Source organism: Carassius auratus, chromosome 20, assembly GCF_003368295.1.
Source record: "Carassius auratus strain Wakin chromosome 20, ASM336829v1, whole genome shotgun sequence".
In the NCBI taxonomy this organism is placed as follows: Eukaryota; Metazoa; Chordata; class Actinopteri; order Cypriniformes; family Cyprinidae; genus Carassius; species Carassius auratus.
In genome coordinates, this window is record NC_039262.1 from 7946380 (window position 1) to 7971042 (window position 24663).

At 37.4% G+C, this 24663-nt stretch overlaps 2 protein-coding genes across 4 annotated transcripts in view; one reads left to right on the forward strand and one right to left on the reverse strand.

Annotated features, from left to right (window-relative positions):
- Positions 1-885: 885 nt before the first annotated feature.
- On the forward strand, positions 886-18159 carry armc2 (armadillo repeat containing 2). 2 transcript variants are annotated; one of them, XM_026290801.1, is made up of 18 exons: positions 886-2243; positions 2910-3198; positions 3786-3858; positions 3940-4111; positions 5361-5490; positions 7026-7069; positions 7522-7629; positions 9256-9446; positions 10051-10153; positions 10222-10508; positions 11757-11902; positions 12593-12692; positions 14061-14343; positions 16305-16427; positions 16529-16642; positions 16721-16853; positions 16942-17081; positions 17171-18159. In XM_026290801.1, the coding sequence occupies exons 2-18, from the start codon at positions 2987-2989 to the stop codon at positions 17299-17301; spliced, it is 2490 nt and encodes an 829-aa protein (XP_026146586.1). In that variant the 5' UTR covers positions 886-2243; positions 2910-2986; the 3' UTR covers positions 17302-18159. The 2 variants fall into 2 exon arrangements, with proteins under 2 accessions (XP_026146586.1, XP_026146587.1); XM_026290802.1 differs by having other exon boundaries at positions 887-2243; positions 10252-10508.
- A 391-nt stretch (positions 18160-18550) lies between these two features.
- sesn1 (sestrin 1) overlaps positions 18551-24663 on the reverse strand; it is a 37424-nt gene continuing 31311 nt past the window's right edge. The window contains exons 1-10 of one of the 2 annotated variants that reach the window (XM_026290804.1): positions 23941-24192; positions 23042-23107; positions 22708-22908; positions 22443-22625; positions 21334-21564; positions 21043-21190; positions 20851-20963; positions 20559-20749; positions 20291-20435; positions 18551-20196 (exon numbers count right to left, since the gene is read on the reverse strand). In XM_026290804.1, coding sequence (XP_026146589.1) covers positions 20110-20196; positions 20291-20435; positions 20559-20749; positions 20851-20963; positions 21043-21190; positions 21334-21564; positions 22443-22625; positions 22708-22908; positions 23042-23107; positions 23941-24042 — 1467 coding nt within the window. In that variant the 5' untranslated portion in view covers positions 24043-24192 and the 3' untranslated portion in view covers positions 18551-20109. Of the gene's footprint in view, positions 20197-20290; positions 20436-20558; positions 20750-20850; positions 20964-21042; positions 21191-21333; positions 21565-22442; positions 22626-22707; positions 22909-23041; positions 23108-23940; positions 24193-24663 lie in introns of those variants that run through there. The other variant, XM_026290803.1, reaches the window with a different exon arrangement.

The following is a 24663-nucleotide window of genomic DNA, read 5'->3' on the forward strand; positions in this document are numbered from 1 at the left end:
TGTGTATGTGTGTGTGACATATGGTAAATGGTAAATGGACTGCATTTATATAGCGCTTTCAACAGACCACATGGCCATCCAAAGCGCTTTACAATTTGCCTCACATTCACCCATTCACACACACATTCACACACCGACGGCGGTGTCTGCCATACAAGGCGCCATCCAGCTCGTCGGGAGCAGCTGGGGTTAGGTGTCTTGCTCAAGGACACCTCGACACTTGGTCAGGTGGAGCCGGGGATTGAACCACCAACCTTCCGGTTTGTAGACAACCTACATGAACCACTGAGCCACTGCCGCCCAAAATATAAAGCAAACTCTGCTGTACCATATGTCAAAGCGCTGGCCACAAGGTTATGGCTCCAAAAACAATGCCATTTTTATCCTTACAATTCATCCTGGCTTACTGTACATGCTTGACCATGTGTTTTTATTTATGCCGAGCAGGCTAAAGCATGTCTGGTACACCACAGGTGTTTTTATTTATGTCAAATAAGGTAGAACAAGTGACTGAGTTGGTGCTGGGATAAGACACTGACAATGACGGCAATGTATTTTGGGATTTGGTTACTTGCACAACTGAGGCTTGACAATCTGAACAGTCCCCTGAACAGATTGTTCCTCTATCACACGTTCACAAATCAAACACAGATAAATATGCAAAGCAGCATATGAACTACAACAGCCAGACAGGCCTAAAAGTGGAGGACTTCAATTATCTCATTAAAGTAAGTTGGCATTAAATTTAATTTTTACTTTAAACTCAATTAAATATTTCATATGAATTAAATATTAAATATCAATTAAATAAAACTTTCTCTTATCAAACTCATTACTTAAATTCTTTGTCATACATTCATGTTGTCCTTATCACCAGGTGAGGGAGCGATTGTGTGTCCAAAGTCTGCCCATCAGGAAGTTGTTGCCAAGGAGACAGCAGCAAGAAAATGATGGTCCTTCCTTTGCAAAGCAAACCAGTTTACCTCAGTGACATAGAAGAAGCGGAACCACCTCCAGTGGTGTATGAGCGTATGTGTCAAGGTTCACAAGATAATAAAATTTACACAGTTCATGCAGCTCTCTAAATACAGTTGTGTGCACTCCGTGCAAGTGTTATCTAAAATCTGACAAGCTGAGAAATACAGTACACATGACATACTGTTATCAAGATTGCCATCCTTGGCACCACACTCCCCTAGTGACAATGAAAGAGGGCAACCATATCCATGCAGCTATTGGCCAATGAGTACTCTCGTACTAACTCCTTATTGGCTAGCTCCTTCAATCACATTACACCAATGAGACTTCTTGTATCCATGAGAATGAAGCTTGTAGAGCTATTTAAATCTAACCACTGAGCCAAAAGATGCTCATATATGCATTTGACTCAACAGAGAAACAGTAGGTTTATATGTAAAAGTGTTGGACTGACATCTCATGTCAGTCTTATTTGCAAAGTAATTACTGCTGTATATGTGTAAAAAAAAAAAAAAAAAAAAAAAAAAAAAAAGAGTAAATGTTGTGACCAATGCTTCATGTATTGGATTTGCAATATGAATAGTATAGACAGTCTCTGATCAGCACCAATTAAAATCTTTGAAGTTTCTAGTAAACAATCTAGTCAAAGGGTGGACAGTAAACAATGTGGACCGTTTCTCAAAATGAGAACAAAAGATCTGTGGGAAGTTACTACGCTATCAGCTTACCTGTTGTCTCTTGCGTGATTACGTCTCGCCTCAGCTGCATTTGGCGTCTCTGTGGGCTCTGAATTTTAGGATTTTTCACGGAATACCAGGCAAATACTATACGTTTTGGGGAGGCATATAAATTAAGGCTTTATTTTATCTAGGCTAAATAAAATTACATGTATTTTCTTTATCGAATACGTCAAGTTTTGAACTCACCTGTGCTTTTCCTTTTGGAAATAATGTTATATTTTAGGACAATCTTTTTGTAATTATGGATTATGACTCCTAATTAACTTGTTTTAAAAATAAGTCTTTAAAAATAATTTGGAAGAAAAGATGACAGAAAAAAAGCAAAAAGGCAGTAAGGTTTCACCATAGACTGTTTCACACAACAAAAGCCTCCCTGTGTCACATGACCATGCGCGTGGCCGTGATTGACCCTGTGGGGTTCGTGCGTGCGTCCGTCTTTCCGCTGTCACACAACCTCGTCTTTCTGGATTAAAGATGCTCTCTTTAAAACTGTGAAATCAAGGCCTAAATCGTTTGGAAATCAAGGTAAATGGGAATATCGTTTTTCTGTGCTGTTCACATCGTCTATTAGGTGCAACAAGTTGTCTAACGAAAAGAAGTAGACTGCAGGCAACGCTTGATAGTACTATTGTTGTGGGGTTTTTTTTATAATTGTCTGTCACCTGAATACAAGATCAACAGATAGAGATGTTCATTGTAAGAGTTTGTTTATTTATTTATGTATTTTTTTAGTTTCTTTGTGCTTTATATGTTTTGGATGTTTTGTTTTGCTACACCAGAGCTACTAAAGCAGCGTTGTGCGTTTCCATGGTGACGATGCGTGGACGCGCATGCTTGTCACACGGGTGCGTTTCCCAAAAGCAATTGGTATCATGTTCTGTCGTTACCTAAAGACTTCAGTGGAACAGGCAACCGTATTTGGCTATTGATGCTTTTGGGAAAAGCAACCCAGGATTATATGACATCGGTTGTGTGTGGGATGCATTTTAAAAATTAATAAAATGTAAAACAAGTCTTAAAGGGCAGCAAACCACTAGCTGTAATAGTATATGTAGACTGAAGTAATAAAGATGAGAATGTCAGAAAAATATACATTTAAAAGTCTGCTTCATATTCCTGGAACAGCTAAATCTTTATATTTACAAAAGCAGTAAATTTTGTTCAAAAGATACATTTTTCTCCTTCAACTAGTTTTCCAGCCAATTTTGGTTATAGGATGGACAAGGTTACAGGCCCTTGATACTGGTACACACCCCTATGGATCAAACATGTCTTTAATGGAGCTTCAGGATAAAAGTGAGCATGTCTACACGAGCACTGGCCTCAGGAGACAGACGAGTGCTGAGATAGTGTCAGAAGCTCGTCGCTCTCTCAGAACACTTGCCACACAGCGACCTTTCACACCTCAGGAGAAGCATCGGCAGCTCTTTGGAGAATCATCTTCTCGTGCACATGATGGACGACCACCATCTGCATTTAGGTAAAACAACACTGAATATGAATAGATTATGTATTTATCCCTTGTTCAGAATGTATCATGCTCAGTCATTATTATTATTATTAATGTTCCTGTGGCTCCGTGGTTTGTGTTTGCAGCACAAAATATTGTGGGTTTGATTCCCAGGGAACAGGTTAGGTAAAAATGTTAGCCTGGATGCATTGTAGGTCGCTTTGGATAAAAGTGTCTGCTAAATGCATAAATAATTATAATATGTAGAATTAATTTTGATTATAGAGTGCAACAGAACCCGTCCACTTTTTCAGTAGCCTTGGTTCCGGAAATACTGTATTTTCCCCATTAATTATTATTTTTTTTTTAACAAACTCTTCATTTAAAAGTTATAAGCAATGATGTAATCATCAGTTAACAACTTTGTAGCTCACAGTGGGTCTGTTTTGAAATTATTGTTAGAAATCAGTTGCATTATTCAGAAAATGAATGGAATTTTTTCTTTCAAGAACCACTGTTGCTCTCTTTAAAGTGCTTAAATTGTAACATTAGCTGTTTGATAATACTTATAAAACTAGTATGCTGGTTTTAATTGGCTTCACAAATTTCTTTTTTAGTCTACATGCCCGACATTTCGAAGCTCCTGACTCCAGGCCAGGCTCTGGAACTCGTCTCAGCCCACTGGAACGTGTAAGGAGCCTTTCAAAACTTTATGTCTGACTATTCAAATGAAAACAGGAAACATTAATTCAAGAGGTCTCTCGATCCCAGAAACCCAGGCTGTCTGTGTCCTTGGGTGAGGATGGCGGTCTTGATGAAGCAACTCTCCCCAAACCTCCAGCTGAACGAGGGAATACAAGAATAGGATCAGGAGGTTCTCGAGCCAAACTGCTTAGAGCAGCATCCGTAAACAGGCTACCACCCGTGACCCCCAACACAAAGAGTAAGAAAAGAACTAAAACATTGTTTTATTAACCTGTTTGTTTTCTGTTTTTCTCCTTTCAATGAAAAAAGTGTAACACCTTACAATAAGGTGCCATTTGTTAACATTAGTTAACATATTAACTAACACAAATAAAAAATGAACAGTGCATTTCAACTTCAACTTTATTTGTTTGTATAGCATGTTTTAACGCAATGTTGTTGCCCAAAGTGCTTCACAAAATAATAGAAAGCATATACAAAGATAAAAACAATCAAATCTAACATAATAATAAAAATAAACCACTTTATGAACCAACCAACAGATGACAACTACCCTGTACCAGGTCATTACACATTGGGGTTGTTCCTCTTTGAAAAGGTCTCTACGATTTATTACTTGTCATTTATTTATTAGATTATCTATTAATCTTTGTTAATGTTACTTAATGAAAATACAGTTTTTCATTTTATTCATGTTAGTTCACAGTGCATTAGTAATATAAATCAGTTTACATCCCCAGGATGTACCTCTGCTGTGTATGCCCTGAGTTTGTTTGTATTGAGAAAACAAAATGTGTGTTTGTCCTGGCAATAGCTTGCTAGATTAAATTTTATTCTGAATATATAATGAAATCATTCAAAAGGTTAAATGACACTGAATGACAGTGCTAGACTGTAAAAAGTTTACATAAATGCAACTTTTCCAGCTGCGCTTCAGTTTATTCAAATTTAAAACAAATTGTCTACGTATGAATGTATGTATATATATATATATATTATAATATATATATTTGTATGTATATATATATATATATATATATTTTTTTTTTTAAGAATTAAAAAAAAAGCACCATTTTGTTTTCAAATATTAATTAAAGAATCCTGAAAAATGTATCATGGTTTCCACAAAAATATAAACTATTAAGCAGTGCAACAGTTTTCAGTATTTATTGATATTTATATTGTTGATAATATTTAGAAATCTTTTTTTTCCTAAAACATTTTGAGCACCAAATCAGCGTATAAGAATGAGAATGCTACAAATATGGTTTTAATTTATTAAATTAGAAAACGGTAATTTTAAATTGTAATATTTCACAATATTACTGTTTTGCGCTTACTGTATTTTTTTATTAAATAAATGCATACTTGATGAGCATAAGAAATGTATCTTAAAAACATAAAAAAATGTGTTGATTAAATGTATTATTCTATCCATTTTTGTTCTTGTTTTGCTAAGCTGTGTTGTTGTGTGCCTGCCTATTCAGATATGTCTCTAGAGACAAGGATTAGAGCAGACCGACCAGGTGACAGAGAAAAGCTACATTGTTCTGATGTTACAGAGCATACAACAAATTCTTCCTCTGAAACAGACCTGCACATACCTACTAAACACAGGTAGGCTTTTGAGCACAAACATCTCTTTTGCTGTCTTCTATGTGGACTTGTTTATTGGTAAGGTTTATTGCTCTTTTAATGAACTCTTACATCTGTAATTTCATTGAACACACGTTTAGAGGTTTGAGACCTCTGTAGATAGGTAGCTTTGAAGCAGCATGTTTGTGACAGGGACTCACATCAGGTATTTGTCAAAAACCTCTACTGTCAACGGATCATCAAACTCCCTACGTAAATCGATTTATTCTCTGTGCCAAAGAAGAGCGGTAAAACATTTTTATGTTCGTTGACTCTCAGGACACCCTGTTCAGAGACTGAACATGTTTATTTTTAATCATTCTGAGGATCAGTAGATCCCAGTGGTCCTTCTGTTACCAAAGTTATCCTTCTCTTTTGTGTACATCCATTTTTTAAATGCAGCAGAACTGCGTAAACCACCAGTAAGACCACACTAAAAGATTTGTTTGTTCAAATCCAAGCGCGCTCATTAATACATTGCCCAGAATGCCCACTTATGAAAATCGCAGTGCTTCCAATTTGGATGCGTTTACTAACACTCTAGAATTTAATAGTAATTTAAAATCAGGCAGCAAGCTCTCTCTCTCCCTCTATATCTCTACCTTATCCTTGTTATAGTAGCTAATGGAGTGATATTGGATTATGCAGGCTGTTTGTGGCTGGCTGGCTGACTGGTCTGTTGACCACCAGTACAGTCTCATTTGAGATTCACGCGATGAGATCACGTCTCAGCCGAGGCATCCCATCAACAATGAGGCTTTATCAAGACAGTACAAAGCCCAAACATGATCAATGCCACAAATATGCTCAATCATACCATCATTTATTTTCAGTCCTTAAAAAATATCCATGTGACCCATATGATAAAGATGAATGATGTCATTATATTGTACTATAAAAATTGAGGATTGTAAGCAGTACAAGTGTATTTGAGAAATAATATGTGAGTTTCACCTGCTCTTAATGACAGTAAAGACTTAAATCGTTTTAACGGATATCTTGATATTTGAGATAAAATTCACCATGACTAGCTCTGAGACAAGCACATGAACCTGTTGTTCCCTGTCTGTTGTAGTATCCCTCATATGCATGCATGTTTGAATGAACATTTACACAAGCACATTTTGAAAGTTATCTATTTTCCACCGGTAACTGATTTTGAAACCACTAACATTTAAAGAAAAAGATATAAAGAAAAAATTGGGCAGTGAAAGGCAGAATATGTATAGATCAGAATATCACAACAGTGACCTCTTGTGTCTGCAAGGAAAACTATATGATAATACTGCCATTTATAAATTAATAAATGTTATATTTCTTCTGAACATGTGTTTATGTTGGTGCATATTAAGCATTTTTATCTTTAGACTTTGAAAAAAAATGTATAGGTTAAATATAAATATAAATATAAATGTTTTAATAATCCATCTAGGTTTTTGTAATTCATCTTACCAGTGATGTCATTGATGCTCTCAGTCTGCTCTGTATAAACATTTATTTGTCTTTGTGATTAACAGGATACTGCAAACTGATGTATCCAGTTTAAGAGGATCAAAACCAGGTATATTGCTATATCTGTAATTTTCTGCACTTGAAACCACTAACCAGCACGTGCTGAACAAGGCAAAGGTCTCGCAATCTTGCTTGTAGCCGCAAACATCTGATCGGATTGGAAACCTAAACCACTTTTGCTGCAGCAGTTTCTCAAGGTTCTTTGTCCAGATGCCAGTTGATAGCTGTTTGATCTGTTGTTTTCGCAACCCACTGCTTCCTGCAGCTCGTCCACAATGCAAATGCTCACAGAGACATTTGAACAGAACAGACACTAATGAAAAAGCGTGTGGGTGTGAAGCTCTGACCTTTTCATGCTATGATGAACATCCTGTATTCATGTGCTTTAAGAACTGCTCGAGTGAACTCTCTGAGTTTCCCTACCGGGATCAATCAAGTACATCTGTCTGTCTGTTTATATATTTGTCTGTCTGACACCCACTCCATCTCATTCTGCTGTAGAAGTCAAGCTTGGGCATGGAGACACGGGAGATGACAACATGGATGAATCTGTGTTCTGGAACACTAAACTTCTTCCTGTCCTTCAAGAATTTGAGTCTTTTGCACCAGGTGATGATTAAAGTGCTCTTATGAGAATGCTTAATATGCACCAGTAATGGTCTGATGACCTTGAAGAGTAAAGGGTCACGTTGTGTTTTGCTGCACTTCATCAAACCAACAATATGTTTGCACAGAATTGGTCAATGAGCATATTAAAAAGAATGATTTTGCTTTTTGATTTAACTGCTAATGCTTTGTTCAGGGTCAAAAACCCTGATTCCAACCCTGAGCTCCAAAAACATATTTAGTGTTTTATTTCAAGTTGATACCTGATGACTTTCATCATCTTTTGTAAACTTAGTTTTAACATAACCCTCCATGAAAATTTTTACTTTACTTCTGTTCGTGCTCTTAGAAATATGAATATAATGCAATGTTGCTAAGATTTTCAGATTTTCTTAGAGTCTTTATTATTTACGGAATCTTTGTAAATCATTTAAGAGAAGTAACAGTGTGCCAAGATACAAATAGTCAACCCCCCAAAACATGAGGGTTTTATTTTCCATTCACCCTGTTACAGTTTCTTCATGGTCCAAAAACATGTTTAGAAAGATAGCCCCAGTTGTGGGGTTATTGTATTGTGCTTATGCAAGTTCATACTAAAGAGCTGCACTTTAGCACTTAAATGTGTCCCAGAGTGAAAGCAAATCTGCAGGGAGAAAGAAAAACACAATATCTGAATGCAGAGGAATAAAAACAGAGCTTATGTTGAGCTTGGCACAGTATAGAGCTTTGAAAGTCAAAGCATGTTTGGGAAAAGAGCTGTGAAATGCCATCTAATAGCAGTAAATATTTAAGCACTTTGAAAATTCAATCGAAATTCATTTAAAAGATAAATATCAAATATTTTTTGTGCCAGGAGCCTCTCGGTTCATGCATAAAATACCATTCATATTCTCCGTGGCATCCTCAGAGGGTGCCGTTGGGGAGAATGCCAACCATCTTGGAAACAGATTTGAGAAATAACATTTGTTTTAGCAAAAATGGCTTTGGAATATGCAGCCTGTGACTTATCCCCTAAAGGCAAGTTAGATCCGGCAAGAATAAGGCATTGCCGGTCCACAAAATGGTTAAAAAGCATGAAGTGATCGATAATTATTCCGCGAGCAAAAGCTAGTCTAAGATGCAAAGATGAAAAAATATTACTTATCAATTTTAATTGAGCCCAGTGGATTTTTAGAGATATTGATACTCTATTGAAGTCTAATCTAACTTTAAACTTAGTGACATACCATGTTGTTGAGCTTAGAGGCAGTATATTTGGAAAGACAGTAAAGAGCTATTATATACAGTACACACTTATGATGCATACCATACAGGGGGGAATTTGCCCTGAAGGGCCATGTTAACTCTGTCAGTGGGTGTTGATATGTGGGCCAAAATGTCAGTGAAATGTCAGTAAGCCAACTCTGTGTACACATCAGTTCAGCTGAATGAAAGAGGCTGTGTACCCCACAGACTACTCTTCTTTCACTGTCCTTCACAGGGCCATTTGAAGGATGACAATGCTGCAATTAATACTGTGTGAGAGGTTTGGTTTGAAATGCGACCTTGACACTGTTACCTTTTTTTTTGTGCACTTGAACATACAGTATACTGATCAGGTTTTGTCTTTTTCAAAAACAACCCTTTTAGGTGATGCCGTGTCAGATGAGATTGTGGGACAGCTGTGTAATGCATGCAATGGTCTCCATGAAGCACTGGCAGAGAGAGGCATGCTGGGAAGGCAGTTTAAACAGAGGTCCGCCATCCTTAGAACACTCTTCAGGCTTATAGATGTGGGATCGGATCGACTTAACCTAACATTAGCCAAACTTATTCTGGCAGTGAGTATATAGACACACACACAATATGTCTTTTATTAGGTGGATACTTATTCTAATTGAGTAAATAAAATTCACCTATAAAAAAAAAAAATAAGGTAACCTTCAACGATACTTCCCGTATATATTAATTTTTTTTAAACTGGAAATTATTGTTGCAGCATTTTAACTTCTTATTTTTGAACATAAAAAAAAAAAACATTTTAAGATTTAAAACAGAAGAGGTGTGGAAAAGCACTTCTGAGTGCTTTACTTGCATAAAGTACATCAAAAAAGTCTGTGCAGCTGCACACATGAAATGTGTGAAACTTCACCACAAGCATAATTGCACATTTAATAATATCAATTTTGTTTGCACATTCCACAACACTTGCTCATACTGACATTTTGCAAGCATGTTCATGACCCTAAATAAGAAAAAGACACTACATTTCAAGAAAAACATTATAGTATTTTTAAAAACCTAAAATTTAAATGGGCCAACTACATGATAATTAACAGGGTCTCATCTTAAACAGCCTTCACTTTGTAAGATAAGAGGAGATTATTAGTATATATAAAGTTTGAAATCCAGCAGTAGCCTTATTGCTTTTGTCTGTATTACAAGCTCAATGTGAGTGGAAACAACTTGCTGAACATCTGCAAACTCGTCTTCAAAATCAGCCGGAACGCTAGCAACGACGCCCTGTTCCTCAATGGCTGCATCCTAGGTTAGACCTGATTATTGCATAACTCACCCGGTTACTGAACTAAAATCAGTTATTATCTTCAACATCAGCCCATTGTGTGTATGTGTGTCCACACACAGACTCCCTTCTGTCTCTGCTCCATTGTGAGGATGTGTGGAGTAAAAGTGAAGCCGTGCTGTACTGTGTCGGCTCACTGAAGCTCCTCTCAGGGAACAGCACCCTCTCCAGGCTGCTGCTTTCCAAAGGCTTCGTCGTTATACTGTTGCAGCTGTCAAAGAGACTGATGCATGGTCCATCTTCAACTTCAGCTAACATAACTTCTCACGGGTCAGAGGGCGAAGGTCAGCGTATCATCGCAGGACACATACTGGTACAGGTGGGTAATCATTGATGTCTGCTTAGATTAGACAGGTTTCAAGGTCAAAGTTGTTTTATTGTTAGCTATAACCCTGTTTTCAGTATGGCATTCATGTTCACAAACACACATATAGCCAGATACCATAAAGCAAAGGAAATCACAGAAAAACCTTTACAAATTGTTTATGACCTGTTTGGCTTGCTTGCCTCAGATACGTTAAAAAACGATTTTGGTTACCATTGACTTCCATTGTATGGAACAAGAAACACTTCTAAAAATGTCTTATTTCATGTTGCGCAGATGAAAGAAAGTCATTCAGGTTTGCAACAAAATAAAGGTGGATAAATTGTGACTGAATTTTTGGTGGAACTATCCCTTTAAATCACAGAAAGGAATTCTCTGTTATGTATTAGCATCTTTTTTCTTTGTTGTCTCAAAACAAAAGATCCCATCGTGCATATCCACCGTGACCGAGGTTATGTGCTTCCCCTATGTGCTGGAACAGTGCTTTGTGCAACACACACGTGCCACCCTAGATAAACAAATAGGTTTGCATTGGAAACACTGTAAATCTGTGTCTTGAAGTCTTTAAAACAGGAGGAATTTAGCATGCTTGAACCCCACCCGGACGTTTCTCAGAACTCTGCTCTGGGAACGAAATGGAACAAAATATGAGCGCTTCATAAGGGTGGGGTTGCATGGGGTCGAAGAAAAGGGCAATTTTTAATGTGCTTTTCCTCTGCTTTTGTTTTTGCTTTTGTCTGGGAGGATGCCCTTTTTCCACTTCTCCGTGTCCATATTTGACTTAATTTTCCTCCAGCACAAAGTACATCTCACAGGAATGATTTAACTCTGCCCAAATGAGCTTCCTTAACTCATGCACGCATGGTTTGATGTTCAGCGCCAATTGCTGTGCCACTCATTAGTCTGTTGGCAGACGGAAATGAGGATTTTTATAAAAGTACGACCTGATGGGCCAAGTAGCTCTAGCAGGCACCCACCATGTACCCTAATCAGTGTCCTGTGCTCTTGATGGAGAGATTTATGAGGCCACTTTAAAGACCTTCCGTTATTTCTTCTTGATTATAAGTGCTTCCTTTTTCATATGCATCTCTACCCATTAGGCAGTAGTGCACACATGCACACCTGCAGCACAGTCCCTCATCCATGCTCAGTCGCCAAACACACATACTCATACATTTCTTGTGTGTGTGTTTTTCTCAAACACACTGTTGCTCACAGTCTTGACCTCTTGACCCCATCTAGGTCACAGCAGCTTTGAGAAATATAGCTGACCAGTCAGAGTCTCGGCCTTCCTTCCTGTCCAACAAGGCATTCTCTACTCTTTGCTTAATTCTGGAGAACCACCGCAAAGACCTTGACATCTGCATTAATGTGGCCCGAATATTCAGGTGAGTCTGTCTGTCAGTTGTCATTATGACTTGTGTGCATTTAAATGAAGTTAGTTTTTAGACCTTCTTAACTCTAAGGCCAATATGTTTTTAAATGCTTTTTACCTAATATATGAATTTTATAGAGCTTGACATAGCTATAAAAATGTATATTCATTCTAAAAATGTTTATAGAGTTATAAGATTTATTAATTTACATTACTTTTCCAGGCCTCGAAAGCAAATTTGGTTAAGAGTACCTCATATCAATTCTTCTGTGGAAATAGTTAAATGAAATGTAATTTTTGATAAAAACAAATAAATGCAAGATAAAAATGTGTAAATATGTATAAATATACATTTTGTTTTTAAATACAACAATACAAAGAATTCAAGTATTCCATTTATAAAATATCCTAAATGAAACACTGTATGTGTACAGTATGTCTCATCAAATCATTTGCATTGTGTTGTTTGTAATGTTTTATTACAAATTATTTGAAGTCATCTGGAGTTTCCCTTAGCAGTTTTCTTAGGCCTGAATGAGACCCACTGGTTAAAAGTTTTAAAAGCATGCTGTAAAATGCATTTTAAATAACCACCAGCTGAGGTAAGTTCTAATTTTAGTTTGAGGAATTGAGCATTTTGATTAATGTTGATAAAGTTGTGCCATGTGATATGTGTGAATATGTTTGTGTGTTCATCCTTTAGCAAGCTGTCCACCTACACTGAATGCTGTCATGCACTAGCTGAGTCGCCACGTTGCTGTAGCATATTTTTGGACCTGCTAAGCAAACACAGCGGGAAACAGGTGAATTTGGCCCAAGTATCTATACACTGTCCACACACGCAACAAGCATACACACACATGTAGGAATGTACTGTAGGCTGCATGTTCCGCTTTCTGCTCCTAAGTGAAACTTGAGCAGTGGCCTATGAAGGTGTGTGTGTTTTTCTGTTCATTTTATTTCGGTACAGACAGTTCAGATGTTCTTCTCTCTCTTTCCTTCTGGCTCTAAGAGTAATGAGATCATGTGCTCCCAAACTCATAAAGAATAAACACAGTTCGCTGTGTACTAGGTATCATAAACAGTCCCACATACACCCTGTGCCTCACATAGGGACATACTGTCCTCTAGACTACTGGCAGAGGTCTCTCTCTGCACCCCACTTTTTCATACATTCTAAAAGAAAACAAAGGAGTTGTTGAAAATCTGTTTAAACCATATGACAAAATAAAGTTCACCAAAGGCTGTTGGATTCAGAGAAGTTTCAAGTGATTTTCGCATGGGTTTAGTGGACCATCAAATTGCTAAACATCAGGCCTGTAAATCTTTAATCCTGATTTTAACATTAAATTTATTTTAGTAAATAATAGGTCTGTGTGTAATTATTGGTATTTGTTTGTGTGCGGTATATTTAATCTATGCAACTTGTGCTTTAAGAAAAAAAAAACAGTTGACACATTTCTCAAACTGCTTCAGAACACACAATGATAATTCAATAAATGGTAAAATTTTATGGTACATATTTTAGATATATATGCTGGTGATCTGCAGTCCTAGTGTTTGTGTAGTTATTTAAATATAAGTATAAAATGCATATATACAGTACGCTATGGAGTGTTACGTTTTTGAAAAATAAAGTACTTTATTTATATATATATAGTATATATATGAAGTATACAAATATAATCTATATGATATAAATATAAAATAAGTATAAAAATAGTGTTATATATCTGGACAAACAACTATCACTAAAAGACACAGCTGTGGATCTTTCAGTATTACGGATTAAGCTTATGTAATCTTGAATGGGGTAATTTTTATAAATTCAACTATTATTTTCTCTTGTGGACTTTTATGTGAAATATTGTATTCAGGTCAGTACTAAATAAACAATACTATTCATTTAATATGATTCCTCTTATTTTGGTAAAATAACATTTTTCAGTATAAACTTTGGACTTGTGTGTGTATATAATATTCCACCATGCAAAGAATCAAAATTTCTGTAAAGTGGGATAGGTAAATGAAATCATTTAACCATTAATGCTAAATAATACAAATTGAATAAATGCGTTAATGTATGTATATGAATATGAAATGTTATATTGCATGTGTTGTCTTAGACCTACTAGTAAACACACTTGCCCTGTGTCTTATTTTATGTGCAGGATCTAGTAGTGCGTCTCCTGTTCACACTAGGAAATCTGACAGCCAAAAGCACTGAAGCCAGAGAGAGAGTCTATGAGGAGGAAGGCGGGATAGCTGTCCTCTTAGATCTTTTTCAGGTCTACCAGGAAACCCCATCGCCCCCTAAGCAATTCCGTGGCCCTGAGAGAGAGGACGTCCTGGTCAAACTGATCAGACTGCTGGCCAACCTGGCCATCCATCCCACCGTGGGCACGGCACTGGCTGCCAACACACTGTGTGTACAGCTGCTGCTGGAAGTGCTGGGTACAAAACATAACCATGAAATAAACACACACTCCTCTAAGTGGTTAATTAGTTTATATTTCATTCACCTACAACAAAATCACTGATAACGTACTTCAGAGATACTCAGAGATAGTGAATTCACTCATGCATTTCAATGCAGATTTCACTCTCAAAGCTTTGGGTACGTGACAGATGCTTAGCAGAGGCGATGTGACTTTAAACACACAGCAACACAGATGTTTCAGTCTAAGTTTACTTCCTTGAACTGTAAATGTGCAAGTTGGTTGCTCTGCACAGTGCAATCACATGCTGTTCTCTCTACATCAGTTACTGGCATAGGCCTTCAAGTTACTGCATCCTCTCCAATGACGAGAAGAGCCAGACTGTAAACTGCATGTTTTTATTATGCATAGCCCTATTTTTGTGCAGCTTGGTGTTCTCAGAGATGTTGCACTGTGGTTTGATGGTGATGGATGGAAGCTCGGTTTTGGTTCTGCATGTGAGCGTTTCAGAAGCAGGCATGTTATTGTGAAGAGGTGCTTATGCATTTCCTTTTTGAAATAGAGAAAGTGATTTGTGCCCTGTGGAAATATACATTCCGTGTCATTTTTGGAATTCGAGAAACAATATTTAAACTTTCTGCTCGATTCCTGCAGGTAGAAATGGCAGTTAGAAGATGCTTTAGCTGTTAGAACCATAATGTGGACAGTTAGAGAGGAAATGGGTGGGAGATTTATTGTTTCTCACTTATGTCTGCTACATTAAAGTGACATCCTGTTATGATGAAAATAAAAATCGAGAAGGAAAAAGAAACTGAGAAATCAAGGGTAACAATGACTGAGCATTCACCACAACAAAAGGTGTTTCGAAACGAACACACACTTTGCAGCTTGAAACACAAACACTGACAGAGCAAACCGCACTTCGAACGGGAAATACAGGATCTTAATACAGTCACAAGCGCTGGCAGATTCTTACTACCTCAATTTTGTATTTATCGTAAAGTACTGACACACAAATGGTTTATGAAACTTAAGGAGGAAGTGACACCTGATGAGCGCTCTGTGAGATCTGATCTTCAGTACCAAGAATTGAACCATCTTGGAGCTGCTGTACTATAACTTGTCTAGACAGGTGAATGTGAAATAAAGTATTCGGCACAGTAGTTTGCTCTGTAATGGGGTGTAAATAATAATAATTATATTAGTTACTGTATGTTTTTGCTCCGACAACTAAAGTTAAAGCCACAACAGAATCTCTGCAACAATTGGTTGAATGATTCAGTGACTATTTCAGACAGTTCTAGTTTAGCTTCTGATTGAACAAATCAATATTTTATTTGATATTTCAATGACTCACTCATAAAGATGCTCATTTGTCTGCAACCTATATCCTTCAGAGTAGGTACAAAAGCAGACAAGTAAACCCTTACAAAAACTAACCATTGTTTTACTGCAAATAAAACCAAAACCCCCATCACAACATTATAATGCACAGTAGAAAAAGCAATATTAATTTGGAGATCAGTCTAATTTTAGTATCACTGAGATACATTTATATGTTTATTAACATTTAAGTAATGTTTAAATTTTATATTGTGCACTTCATTTTAAATTCCTTAAAGGACTTGGTGTTTATCCTGTCAATTTTTTTTTAATTTCAGTTTTAGTTATTTTTTTAATTGTTTTAGTTCAAGTTTAAACAAATGAAAACATTGTTTTGTCAACTAGCTTTATTTGGTTTACTGGTATTTCTTTTTTTAGTTAACTTTAATAACCATTTGCTAGATGTAACAATGTTATGAAATTCTTAGTGCTTTCAATTATTAGAGTCGCTCTAAATCAGTGTTAGAATCTAGTCCAGATCAAGGAAATAAACATGTACAGTGAATGAGGCTACTCGTATTTATAATGCATCCTGGATTCTATTATTAATGCCGTTCTGTGAGTAAGTTTTCTGTCTTTGTCCTTGTCTCTCAGAGTGCAGGTGTGTGCAGGAAAGTGAAGAGTTGGTGATTAATGCCGTGGCCACCATCAACAACCTGTCTTTCTACCAAGGCGAGAGCTCAGTGGTCCGTTCCCAGCATACACACATCTCACAGTGTAAGACAAGTGTGTGTGTGTGTGTGAACACAGCCTGCATGTTGCATCTGTCTTGGTCTTTCAGTAACGTCCCCCTCCTGCCTGTCCTTCTGTCATTGCAGTGCTTCTAAAGCTCTTGCTGAGCTCCAGTATGGATGCTGTTTTGGAGGCCACACGTGTGTTTGGAAATCTGTCGCAGATCAAAGACGTGAGACACTTCATCATGCAGCACAAAGGTGTGAGACTCTTTCTGCCACTTTTTCCGTCTCCAAGCCCCCAGTGGCTGACGTTTGTGTTGGTCTTCTATGTCTCAGTGGAGCAGTATGTGGTAACCCTCCTGGACTCCAAGACCCCCGATGTGTGTTTCTCTGCATGTGGAGTCCTCATCAACCTATCTGCAGATCCAGAAAACAGGGCCATGCTGAGAGCCACGGGAAGCACTCAGAAGTAACTCGCCTCTCTTTAATGTGCTTTCAACTTTTAAGAGTACTGTAATATGTAGAAGTACTATGCATTCTCTCTCTCCATACTGCAGGCTCATCGACTGTCTGCGTGACTTGGGGCCTCAGGACTGGCATTTGGCTGCTGTGGTGTGTCAGACTCTGTGGAACTGCTCTTTAGATGGAGAGCCGCAACACACTCAGGAGCTGTTGGAGATCTTGCGGCTCTATAGCGGTACAGCTGTGACACTGTCACACAGCATGCACAAATATGTCATGAAGAAATCACTTGTTTAATTTAATTTTGTCCTGTGTTTTGGACAGACGGAGGAGCTTTGCAGTGGCCTTCTGATGATGGAGTCAGACAGGTTCAGGAAGCATGCTGGGAGCTGCTCTTTTTGCCTGTAGCTGAGAGACTTAAAGAGCGTTTTTATATTGAAGACGTCATTCCGTAAGCTCCACTGACACACTCCTCCTCTCCAGATGTCACAAGCTTGTCTGTGTGTATATATATATATATATGCATGTACACCTGCAAGCAGAGGAATGAGCCGGTGTGTATATTGCACTTTAATCCAATGTCTTTTGATACTATGAACATAGGTAATTTGTCAATTATGACCAACACATTTTTTAAATAAAATAGTTGAAATGTTTATTACACAGCCTTATGCTGCTGTATAGGAGAAAACATGAATTTTGTCGGACAAGGCAAGCCTATGTTCATAAACACCAAACTTATGTACATGCAAAAATCACTCAAGGGCATATTAATGATCTCAAAGACTTTATTAAACAGACACTTCCAGAAAAGTCTGTAAGGAACACAGAATAGAAACATTGTCATACTTAATACAATCACATTAAATTGATATAATATGGCACTGGATTCCCTCCTTTTAACAGGTTACACTTCACAGCTACAGTCCATACATTAATATGAAGCATACAAAGCTGCCCTAGAGGTCATTTACATACATGCTTGAAACCAATGACCAAAACTGGATTTTTGTGAAGTTTATTCAAATCACTCGTTATCGCGATTTAACATTTTCTTTTCAGTCTCCATCATGTGAAGTCTGAAGCCGTTTAACTCCTGCACAACATCCAAGGGATTTTTTTCAGAAAAGAACAAGATATTTTATCGATATCAAAAGAGGAACCCAACTTCTTGCATTATTCTTTTAAAATGAGCAACAACTAGCCTATGGTGATTTCCATTGAATGGCCATTTACTGGCACTTAATGACCACCAGCCTCATAACCACAAACAGGGAAATTACAAACAACATAAGGGAAAATTTCCTTATTGTTCCTTGGTCAACAATATTGCTTTCTTTAATCTTCACTGTGAGAGGATGAATTGCTTGTGTTGAAATCATTAGTGCACAGCAGTGGATGCTTTTCTATAGGCCTGTAGTGTCTGTGCTGATATATCACTTTGCTACTAAGGTCTCAGCTGGTGGGTGGATGTTCATGGACATAAAAACATTGATTACGTGACCTAAAAGTTATATAAATGATATCTTAAAGTGTGTTATTGTTAATAAGGACAAAAATAACCATCAGTTCTCGTGGTATAAGGTGTTTGGACTGTAAACATTTTATTTAATACTAAATGTTGGTGTAATGCATCATCCTAATGTAACTTTTTGGGGGGAAAGAAAACTGAAAGATTGATTAAATTACAAATGATACAACCAGTGAAATACCATTTTTTATTTTATTATTATTTTTTTTACAAATAATTCCTTATAAAATTGTCAGTAACTGACATCAGTCTCTCAAGTCTGACTTAAAACCTCCTCATATCCATCTCCAAAAAAAAGTACCATCCCTCTAGTCCTGCCATCATCAGAATGCAGTACTTAACTGGTTTAGTAAACAAAAAGAGACAGCAGAGAATCCACTCTGCTTGAAAAGAAAATGAGCGCGCACACACACACACACACACACAAAACAAAACTAAACTGTTTAGTTACACTGGTTAAAGTTTTGATAATGAGAACAAGTATGGTTTACCCCACAAGTGTTCGGGTCGCTTGGTTCAGCGTCTAGCTTTGTACAGATTGTAGCGTACGACAGGCAGCCACGTAAGACAAAGTTCTGCTCACTAGACAGCACTTAGATATTTAAGGATATATAACAGGAGGTATTAAGTAATAATAAACCCCAAAATAAAAACAAGGAGTTAAGATGACCGTGCATTCAAAGGAAGACAGATAAGGCGGATGGATCAGAGCAACAGGAAGCACGTCACAAAAGGAAGACCTTACTGCTTTGAAAGTCAATAACACAAATAAAAAAATATTGAAACCGGTCATCGAAACAAAATGGCTACATAAAAGCTGAAGCTTAACATTGTTTAAAAAAAGTGCTTTGATATTTTTAATGTGTGAAACCCCAAAAAGAGCCTATGTTTGGTTTTTTTTCCCCCTCTATTCCCCAAATAGCATTCACAAATTGGAAATGTCATAATGAAACAAAGTGGTGTTTTACAGTAAACTCTAACAAGGGCTCAGACAGCTATTACTTTTTGAATTGCGCTCTCACACTCACACCAACACAATCGTTCCTGGATTAGCTTATACAAATGGGTGATGGTTTGGGTGTCTTGAGGCCTCTCAATTGAGAAAAGCAGCATGAACAGACGGCACCTCAGCATCTGTTGCCAGTGCTGCGCATGACTAGGCACGCGTTTATGCAAAATCAGTAATGCTTCTATCTCTAGCCACTGCTGAACAAAAAATGAAAACAATATAAAAAAAATAAAACACTAGTAGATAGTCGTGTTAGTGCAGTCTTTCTGCACTGGAGTTGCTATTTGTGTGTGTGTGTTTTTTTTTGTTGTTTTTTTTTTAAATCTCATCTCACAAAAAGAAGATATGATTATATGGCATCTTATCGCAGATGCATTTGAAATACTAAAGGAGGTCTGGCCTCCAGAAGCTCGCAGTCTCAGCTTGTCCTCTTAAACACTAGAGGGATTTTGCTCAGACGGCCCCACTCCCCCAGTGGCCAGTTTTGGCACTGCAGGCTGAGCAGCCACACAAGTGATTCAGCAAGTAGGTTCAGTTGACCGTTGTTGTTTTTTTTTTTTCCTTCTTTTAACAAAACAACCTTGTCATCGCCCTCTGCCGCCGCCTGTTCTTCTTCTTCTTCTTCCTCAGTTTTATTTTTCAATTTTTTTGTCATTTTTTACGTTTAAGTGTCCAACGTCAACAACAGTAAAAAACAATAAAAAGGTAGACAAGAACAGCACTTCATGTCATGTAGCGAGTGATCGCTCTCAGAGCGTAGAGCAGTTCCGCCTGCATGCGCGCTTCCATAAGAAGCAAATTAACGTGGACCTGAAAGACAAAGTAAAAGATGATTATTAACTTGAACCGAGATGATTTAACCTTCAAAAATAACATTTCTTTTTTGGTCTGAAGTGCTTCTTACTTTCTCAGAATGCTTGAACTGCCTCCAGAAGCTGTCGTACATCCTCTTGGTGATCTTCTCTGGAGTGCGCACCATAGTTTTGATGTAGACTTTAAAACCGCGGTCTAGCAGCTGGTTAATTTCTCCATAATCATAATCATCGTACCTATTAGACAGTCAAAGAAAGATAGCTCAGCAATATGATTTAAATGACTACATACGAATAAAACAACATCTAATATCTAAACAATATCTGAACAAATAATAAATAAAAAGCGGAGGGATTTACCGAATCCCGAACATGCAGTGGGTGTAGTTCCAGATGGCTCGACGAAGCATTGACGTGTCCACACCGTGGTGTGTCGCCATTGTGTTGTACGTCAGATTGTAAGCGATCTGGAACTTTTCATCCAGAAGCTGTCCAAAATCCGGATACAGCCGATTCACAAGGGAAAATCCGTGATCTTCCCAATTATAGTCCTGTCAAAGGAAAGATAATATCGCATTTTTGTTATTTTATTTTATTATTTAGTTTTTGTCTACCAATGGTAACAAGTGAGACAATGCAACTTTCTTCTCACCTGCACTCTGAGGGTGGGCACCTGTTCTCCTCTTCTGTAAAAGTCCTTGTAGCCATAACTAGGGTCTTCGAAGTGTCGTGAAACATCTCTCGATGGTACACACTCCTCGTCCTCTGTTGATCAAATATGTTGTTTTAATACAAGTCTGGAGTTGTTGTTTAAAACAAACCTAAAAAATTTGTAAAAATCTACCTGAGGTGACCACCAGCATGCTCTCGGTCTTCTCCCTCTCAAAACGAGTGGCCATTTCCTCCTGACTGGCTTCCTCTTCGTCATGAGATTCCTGGAGCTGCTTCATCTTCTCCATCAACACTTCCACCTCACCAGACAACTCAGACACCTAAACACACGCATACAAGGAATCTAGGTCATCACAAGCTTATGTACACTCTATGGTCAGGAATTTGAACTGTGCGCTCCGTGCATTCAACAGATCCCTTTTCAGGACGACAAGCAAATATTAGAAATTTCCCTTTGTCTCACCTGTTGGTTCCCAAACATCTCCTCCAGGACACCGTTGCCATTAGCAATGTCACAAACGCAGTAACCGCTGAGCGAGGGCGGCCTGAATGTATGTCCTCCGTCTGTGTGGATGTCAGGGTTGATGCCGCAACCAAATGTAAAGGAGGCCAGAGAGTGATAGAGCGTAAGTAGCACTACAACATGGATCAGCTCGGCCAGCGACCAGCTGTGCTCCTCTGCCTTCAGTAGACGCTGTAAAAAAAGGAAAAAAATATATATATGTATTCAAGGTTCAATAAAATGTAATAGTGTTCACAACAAAGAAAAGGAAAAAGATTTGAAAAGTATCATTCTTAGAAATGTACTCTTGATATTCGTGTTGGTTTCAGGTGGTTTTAAAAAACATTTTCAAGAAAAGTTTCAGTTTAATGACTCATGTCGTAACCATCAAGTATAAAGTAATAGCATATTTTCCATACACAGGAAATACATGTGAGTGCACACAACTTATTTACTATTTACATTTTTTTAAGGCAAGGACTTTATTTAGCAAATTTTATGAATTATTTATTCATGAATATCCCAATTTTAGATTATAACATTTGACAAATATTTTTTTAAATATTAAGCTGTGAATCATCACCAAGGAATATTACACAAAACTATTAAATACAACTTTTTTTTTAAAAGAATTTTAATCTTTAATTGGCCTTTTTTTAATGATTTTGTTTCTACCTGACATTTTTCATATTAGGAACCCCAAATAATATCCAAACAAATATTTATTCAGAAATTAACATGCTTTTAATTTATGAAATTTAATCAACATAATTTTAATAAATGAACTGACTTTGAATTCAATTTATGCTCATCAGAGAATAGGATCATTCAAATGGCAGTATGTACTGTATTCTAAATAAATGATCAGATTTGCCACAAAAAAGTGCTATGTAAATGGCACATATTTTTATAACTCATTATAACTAATACAATTCATATCTACTGAAACCAGACTGACTTAACACCTAATATTTCTCTATAACAGCATTATAAAACTACTTTGCGCTTGTTAGAGTTGCCTAACAGCTGTAGGTGAGTATCTATGTGTGACTGTGATGTTGAAGTCATACCTCAATGTGTTCTTTGGTGAGCAGCCAGGGGCGATGGGCCAGGATCTTATTGAGCTCCCCAAGAGCCTGCAGCTTCTGTGGGGCTTCTTCCAGACCGTTCAACCACTTAGGATCACCTCCGACCTGCAGGAAGTCATTCACGTGCAGGTTGACCAGATACGTGCACTGGTGCCTGGCAGCGGCCTGTTAAATACAAATGTGCCTTTAGAAAAATCCATTAATGTGATTTTTGAGTTGCATGCAAAAATAGAGTCTGCAATCTCACCATTATCCCTATGTAATGTCTGCAGTGCAGAGACAATGGACCGTCCATCAGAAGCAGGTAATGCTGTGTCTTAAGGAAGTTCTCCAGATACTGAGGATGGAACCCCATCACTAAGGAGATGTTGTCAAGGCGACCGAGCACTGCAAAGGCGTCCTCAAAAATCGACTGTATTCTTTCATCCAATTTACTGACTTGAAGTATCTGGGACAACAGAGGAATAAAGATAATGTAAACTTTCAATGCCAGAATAAAAAGTGTGGGGTGGGTGGGTGATAATGGTTGGAGTGTGATTCATGCCAGCTTTAAATCCGGCAGGGTTGATATTAACACTAACCTCTTTCTCTGGAATGAATCTACTTGGTCCATTTCCCACCGGTCTGGGGATTCGCACTCCAACGTCCTAAAAACATCAAAATCAATAACATTATTACATGATCGACATACGTGTCAAAACCAGAGAGAAGCACTTGGCATGAAGCTGTGATTATTATATCGAAGAAATACTGGCATCAGACTGAGAGCTATTAAAAACAACATCCTTCCTCAGCTCAAATATCAGTGGCTGGTTCTAGAATTTTCTCTGGCATGGATTAGAAACAAAATTCTTCATAATACATAGTACTTAATGCGATCAGTAGCAACAGTAAGACCTTGAACATCCTTCATTAGTTATTGATACTATAGAAGCTGTGAAAGGCACAAAGAGAATGATTCGAAACAACCTAGATTCACTATGAACAAAAAGGTTGTCTGAGTTAGCAATATACCAGTGACACAATCATGCCAAAATAGCTGACTCAGACAGGAATATGCAAGCAATCCTTTAGAAATACATGACTGAATACTATTAAACTTGATGCTGTGAGCAAATCAGTCTGTCCTCTTGCAACAATATATATCAGTTCCACACAATGGTAATCTTGCATATATGAATTTCTTGCGTTGCTTGAATAAAAACAACAGCATTTCGACGATGTGACACTGAATTTAATACTGTCAGTTTTTGATAAAAGACGAGCGTCTATTGATCCGATGACAGAAGACCGAGAAAAACAAGCAAGCAGTGTTCATGATGCAAGTACAAAGAACTGACTGCACTGCAGCAAACGGACTCAATAAACGGAGAGTATTCAAAAAAATCAATGAAAAAAAAATAGACTAGGAAAACAGGTTAACTAAAAGCACATCTGTTATTAGATAAACTCGCTGTCAAGCGCTTATTTGCTTTCTTACCTTTTTACTAAGCCGCTCGCACTGAGTGCACATTTTGAACAAGTCTGTCATGGTGAGAGAGGAGTTTTCCATAGTTTCATTAGATGCCGATGCGTGCCTCATATTGCGCTTTTCTGCCTCTAAATAAAAAAAATAGATCGACTATCTTTTATTTGTTTTAGCTCCCGTTGTTCCTTGAGGCATTTGGTTAGGCTAGCCGCTCATATCAGCTGTTGAAGCTCCCGAATAGAATACCCACTCTTCCTAGCCCTCTTGTGGTAAATAACAGGCTGTAAATATGACTGGCGAGCCCAGTAGCCAATCGCTTTGCAAAAACAACCTACGTTGTCCAATCAACGCCAAAGAGGCGGGGTTAAAGTAGACTTGCGCCTACAGGCGACTTAAAACGGTAGTTCATGCAAAAAATAATATTCTGTGATCATTTATACACCATAACGTCGTTGCAAACTCCTTTGATTAGTGAAATTCATTCATTTTTATCCATTTACTGGGATAAAAGATACAATGAAACAACAAGAATGATAGCAAATGACAAAAGTTCATTTTTGGGTGTGAGATAAACTTTTAAAACGTTTAAAATATATATATATATATATATATATATATATATATATATATATATATAACTTATCTATGTCTCCGAAATGTTGAGCTGATCTCAGTGCACTTTTGATAGGGTGCATTTCTTTGCCTTCAAATGTATGACTGGAAAAGCTTTCTAAT

Coding starts and splice junctions, on each gene's coding strand:
- armc2 (XM_026290801.1), top strand. CDS start 2,987: ATGTCTTTAATGGAGCTTCAGGATAAAAGTGAGCATGTCTACACGAGC. Junction 16,643..16,720: donor CTTCATCATGCAGCACAAAG/GTGTGAGACTCT, acceptor TCTATGTCTCAG/TGGAGCAGTATGTGGTAACC. Junction 16,854..16,941: donor GCCACGGGAAGCACTCAGAA/GTAACTCGCCTC, acceptor TCCATACTGCAG/GCTCATCGACTGTCTGCGTG.